This window comes from Physella acuta, unplaced genomic scaffold (assembly GCF_028476545.2).
Source record: "Physella acuta isolate Inbredline_101_S28 unplaced genomic scaffold, ASM2847654v3 ptg000494l, whole genome shotgun sequence".
In the NCBI taxonomy this organism is placed as follows: domain Eukaryota; kingdom Metazoa; phylum Mollusca; class Gastropoda; family Physidae; genus Physella; species Physella acuta.
Window position 1 is genome coordinate 390,662 of NW_026732013.1, and position 6,275 is coordinate 396,936.

The 6,275-nt window shown below is 32.6% G+C and overlaps 1 protein-coding gene across 1 annotated transcript; it reads right to left on the reverse strand.

Moving 5' to 3' along the window:
- Positions 1–110: 110 nt before the first annotated feature.
- Positions 111–5,730, reverse strand: LOC131944447 (U11/U12 small nuclear ribonucleoprotein 48 kDa protein). Its single transcript, XM_059305059.1, has 7 exons — positions 5,478–5,730; positions 4,739–4,855; positions 2,474–2,540; positions 2,182–2,235; positions 1,617–1,799; positions 1,398–1,531; positions 111–1,058 (listed from the first exon to the last, which is right to left on the reverse strand). Exons 1-7 carry the CDS (start codon positions 5,604–5,606, stop codon positions 447–449), a joined length of 1,296 nt encoding a protein of 431 aa, XP_059161042.1. The 5' UTR covers positions 5,607–5,730; the 3' UTR covers positions 111–446.
- Positions 5,731–6,275: the final 545 nt, after the last annotated feature.

The window sequence follows — 6,275 nt, forward strand, 5'->3', positions numbered from 1 at the left end:
TTTGCTTTCTACTAATTTTCAATAGTAAATACTAAAATCAAACGTCTTCAATAGTCTAAGTCTAAGAATTAAAAAAAATAAACTTGATTCTGATAGCATAAATTATTTTATTTAAAAATTCAAATGTATGACAATTAACTTTTTACAATATTAAATTAATATTATATTAATATTGAGAGATGAAAGATTTACAGGACAAGGTAAGTCCTATTGTGTCACTGACAATCATGAGTAAAGTCTTTCCAACACAAGGCAATTCCTCTCACAATGCTTTATTCAGAACAAATATTGTTTTTATGCTTGTTCATTGCAAATAAGCATTAAAATAATTTTAATCATAAAAATCATATTTGAACAATTCTGAAATAAATAATTTGCTACATGTATAATTTTACCTATCAAGTAGAACAGTTTCTATCATCTCTTGTCTAAAAGAGATATTTATCCTAATCTTTCTTTTTGTGTTTTTTACTGTGCTTCTTCTTGTGTTTACTTTTCCTGTGTTTGCTTTTCTTCCTACTGCTGGCATCACTGTCAGAGGCTGAGTCTTTCGTCCTCAACTCATCTTCATTCGGATCTTCTTGCCTGCTGTTGTCTGTACAATCCTCGCCTTGTTCCACTTTAATTGACGGCTCTCCCTCTGCAGGTTTGTCTACCTTTACATTCATATCTTTGTCATGACGTCTGTCTTTAGATTTTATTGGGCTGGAACTTCGATCTCTGTACCTCTCCCTTGATCTCTTTCGACCTTTTCTGTATTTCTCATCTTCACTCCGATCTCTGCTTCTTTTTCTAAATTTCTCATCTACACTGTGATCTCTGCTTCTGTTTCTTGACTTGTCTACACTTCTATCTCTACTTCTGTTTCTAGACCTATCATTATCCCTCCTCCTGTGTGAACCTTGTGGACTGTATTCTCTCCTCCTGTCTCTCTCCTCTCTAGTTCTACTTTTGTATTTGCTCTCTTGACTAGCATCATCCAGGTCTTCACCAGCTGCCTTCACATTACGGTCAGGAACTAAAATCTCCATTTGGTTTGAGATCACTTCTCTTATTATCTGAAAATTGATTGGAATTTGGTTTAATGTAACCTTGAAATATCTGAACCTTGCTGACTTTGGTTATAGTTTTTAGAAAATCAATCAACCTTAAGAATATGACAGAAAACCTGATTTCTAAACCAAACATCATTTATTTGCCTAATGAAGCTGAAATCTGTCTTATGGTCAAGATTTTATCAATGGCAAATGTAAAAATGTTTAGCCTTTTATATTTGACCAAATATTTTTCACATCTTAAACTGTCAGACAGACAACAGGGGAGATGAAGTAGATTTCACTTATTTTAATAGGAAGGAGATGTTATTTGAAAAAAGAAGTATGTTATTATAGCTATACCTCTGTATAAGACTTTTTAGTGATATGAACATTTTTAGCTCTGTAACTCTGCCGCCTCCTTTTAAGGTCCCTCAGTGCTGCCAGTTGCTCAAGTTTTGAAGAAAATTGTTTGTTGTTCTGCTCATCCAACAGTCCTGTGGAAATGAAAGGACAAAAGTTGAACCAATTCTAATGAGAATAGAATTACTAGCAGCAGTGAATAACTAAATTGTAAATTACCTTTCTTAACAAGACTACCCCAATCTGTGGTAAGTAGCTCATCATTGCGATCAACAGGGATGACCTTGCCTGCATCATGGGATGTTTTGACCACGTATTGATAAACAGCCACTCTGTCTTCTTGTGTAAGCAGAATGTTTTCATCAATATAACTGGCAGGCATTTTTTTGGGACCAGTATAAACTGTTGAACAACAATTACATGTCTCTAAAATAACATTAAAAGATCAAACACTGAGCCAAAGTAAAGAGGAAATAATATTAACAACAAAACTTCTCAACAATATGTTAAAAACGAGTACCGATATTTTTAAAACATTGATTTTTTAATCAAATTTTAAAAAGTCCAAATGTGCTAGTTAAGCTGTTGAGTTTTGAAATGTACTCCAAGTTCATGAGTAATACTGATGGACAGTACTAAGAAAATACATACAATGTATCCAACCAGAAATAAAACTTTTAACTACATTCTTCACAACAGACTTCAGTTTAAAATTAATCTAAATTAGTTTCAAGTGAAAATGTTAATAGGAAAAGACATCAATGTTTTTAAAGAAGGTGTTTACCTCTTCCATTCTGTATGCAATGATCCCAAGTAATTTTGTTTAGGTTATTTTCATCTGTAGAAAGAAAGTCAAATGTATCCTTAAAAATATAAACAAATGTAACATTGTGGGAATAATGGGCACCATTTGGACATAGCTTTTATAAAACAGAGGGTTTAGTTTCTATAGAAGATTAGTTTCTATAGCTTGTGAAGCTCTTGACATAATTATTTGTATAGCTAAACAAACTGTCCAAAGTGATAAATTGATTTATATGGGTGTTAAGTAAATATAGATTCTATCTTACTCTTACCTATGATTATTTTCATAATTGAAGGAGCATTTTCATAAAAAAAGTCTGCATCTTGGAGAAGAGATGGCTATAAAAAAACAAGAATTCAAATTTATTCAAATTTATTCAAATTTATTCAAACAACGGTTACAATTGTAGGCACAAAGGCCTTTTTTCACATTGGCCGTTTAAACAAATAAAGCAATTCAATAACACATAGCAGTAACACATAGCACTGAAAATGTGGAATAAAGAAACAATGGTACATAGCTATCATACATAATGAGATAAAAAAGAGAATATAATAGATGAATGAGAAATGTTACAATGAGTCAGTTAGGTCATTAAATAATTTTAGTTTTAATTTAGATTTGAATATATTTTCAGATCTAGATAGCTTTATTTTATTAGGAAGATTGTTCCACAAATTAGAACCAGAGTAGGCGAAGCTATGTTTTTGGAAAAAGGTTGAATAAGGGAATGGTAAATTGAGACGACGATTTAATTTTATGTTAAAAGAAAATAGATCTGATAAGTAAGAGGGGGCTGTTTTGTGGAATATTTTATATAAGAAAATTGATTTAGTATATATTATCTTTTTATTTAATGGAAGTATTTTAGTTGTAAGAAAAGAATCCATACTACTAGACAAGCCAGTAACCAGTTTTATAGCCCTTTTTTGTAAAGAAAGAAGAGGACGCTGCTTAGATTTAAAGCTGCCGCTCCACACTACAGAAGCATAATCCAACCTGGATTGAATAAAAGCCTCATAAAAAACCAGCCTGCTCCTATAGTTGAGAAAGTTCTTTATCCTTGCTAACTGAAAGGTTGTCTTTAATAAGGACATTCTTAGAAAATGAATATGGTCAGACCAAGTGAGGTTGTGATCTATAAACAATCCTAGGCATTTGTAACTGTCTACCTGTTCAATGTTTGAATTGTCTATAGTAATGTTTAATGCGGTGGATGGAAGACGAAGGCGTTTCTGATGAGTTGTAATAAACATTGACTTGGTTTTATCGGGGTGAAGTTTCATTTTGTTAAATTTTGTCCAAGTTGCAAGCTGATTGGCACATGTTTGAAGTTTGTAACTGAGTGACTCAGCACTGTCTGCAAAGACATGCAAGGAAGTATCATCAGCGAACATCTCGCACTGACCAGCGTCAATATGTAATGGAAGATCATTAATGTATAAAGAAAAAAGTAAAGGACCTAAGATTGAGCCCTGTGGAACCCCTATATTAACATATTTCTGTGAAGAGATGGTATTAAGGTGAAACACGCGTTGAGATCGGTTAGATAAAAAGGAGTGAAGTAACCTAACTGTAAAGTCGTGGAATTTGTATGGAATTAGTTTTTTAAGAAGTATGGTGTGATCAATAGAATCAAAGGCTTTTCTGAAATCGACAAACAGCGAGCCACAGAGCAGGTTTTTGTTAATATTTATAAGCCAGTTTTCATTCATCTTAATCAGAGCAGTGTGACAAGAATGAAACTTTCTAAACCCAGACTGATTACTATGGAAAAGCTTGAACTTTTCTAGGTAATATGAAATGCATTTGTTTATATGTATTTCTAGTGGCTTGGAGAGGGAAGAAAGTATAGAAATTGGCCTGTAGTTATTAGCATCTTGGATGTTACCTTTTTTGTGTAGTGGTATAACCTTAGCATGCTTAAAATGTGTCGGGTAATAATGCTTGGCAATACAGAGGTTATAGACATAGGTTAAAACTTCGGAAATTATTGGAGCTGAAATCTTCAATACATTATTAGAAATATCATCAAACGAAGTTGTTGAAGACGGTTTAAGAGATCTTAGGCTAACATAAACTTCATGAACAGTGAGAAGCGGAATGATCAGCTCTGTCCTACCACGGTGAGCAGAATTACAAAAATTTTTAAGCTCCTCACTGATTGTGTAATCAGCATCTGTGTTGAGCGCTACAGATGATATAAAATGATTGTTAAAGTCATCAGCAGATATCTGGCAATGTCCAGCTGTATTACATGTGCGTTTTTTTCTAATTATTTGATTTATAGCAGTCCAGATATTCATTGCAATTAAATAGCTAAAAAAAAGTAATTAAGAGTTTTTATTTGTAAATCAGGATTATTATTAATTTTTTCTTAACTTTTCTAGGAAGGGACTGCGGATAAATAATTTGACCCAAAATACTGATAAAGAATTAATAATTTTAATACGCTTTTAAATTTAAGGACAAACATTTCTTTATACTAAAATGATATTGTATTTAATGATATTGTATAAAAATGGTGTCTACTTACAAGTTCATCTTCTTGATAACCAGCAGATAGCAACTGGCACTTTAGTGAATGGTTGTGTAAGTTCTTTCCAGGCATTATGTGATCTTTGTTGTACTGACATTGTGTTTTTGCTTCTGTCTGTTAGCAGTTTCAGGGAAATTGAATAATTAACATTAAGAAAAATAACAATCAGATTAACAAAACTTTTCAACCACTGTTTGCGTTCCCTTAACAGTTATTTTTATAATTTGAATTTGAACTTGTGTATGTATGTGTGTGTGTGCATGTGTGTGTAGAAGGAGGTGGAAATGAACACGTTTTTTAGACTTGTGTAACATAAAGATAATTAAGTGACTCATATTTAATTTAGGATGGTTTTTCTTATACCACCATTAGTGATTGATAATAAAAAGATAATGACATATTTATGTGCCTATAAATGACTAATGAAAAGAAAAATTCGGACTTTGACCAGTTGTCTTTAGCCAGATGATCTTCTAATTCGGACTGGCCGGTCCACCTTGGCCGGTCCACCATGGCCAGTCCGTGTATTGGCCGGCCAAAGGCCGAAATGAAGTAAAGTTTCGGACTTTGGCCGGTCAATGGGAGGCGATATTGGCCAATGCGTGCTTTGGCCGACTTCGGGCTTTGACCGTAACATATATTTATATTTTACTTTATACAGACTTATAGGCCTACTTATATAATATAAATATTGCAATACTAAATAATATCAGTAGCAGTAGCCTCAAGAAATTACCTTTAATAATTCTTCTGTTGTCAAGTTTAGCTGCTCCAACACTTTATTAAAATTAATTCTTTCCGCTTCGAGAAATTTTTTTGCAGAATCCACAAACTCTTGTCTTCTTTTGATCTCATCTTCATCCATTTTTTAAAATACTCACTAGCTAGACAGAGTAGAGGACTAGACTAGAACCGGAGTTTATTTTTATTTATAATGAAATAGGCCTAGGTCTAGATAAATATATTTACTAACTTATTCCAGATTAAGTCATTCTAATCTAAGAAGACCGTAACTTTCGCTTTGGTGTTGTTTTTTTTCCACCTCAAAACTTCGTTGATAATTTTTAGCAACTCATTAAATGGTGGATAAATTAAAAAGCTTAACCAAGTTACGTTCCGTTAGATTTTGGTAAACAAAATACTGTCATTTAGAAGGTGAGTCACAAGATTTGTAATTTAATTACCTATTTATTACCTCCCTATTATTTAGATTCTATTTTGAATGAATGGATTATTCGATTAGTAGCCACTTCTAGTCTAGATCTAGATCTTCTAGAATATAATCATCTAGGGGGTAGACCCTAGCTAGAATTAATTAAGAATACTCTAGAATTTAGAATCTAGATTACTCTAAGATTACAATGACTAAGATACTAACTAATAGATAGACTAGATAGTAATAGTTTATTAATAGGCCCTAAGGTAAAATCACGATATAGCGTCGGAAATTATTGGGTAATGTTCGTTGAGTTTCGGTAACATTCGTTACTGTAAACCATAGTTTATTTGACCGGTGAAATAAAAATAAAGTCAA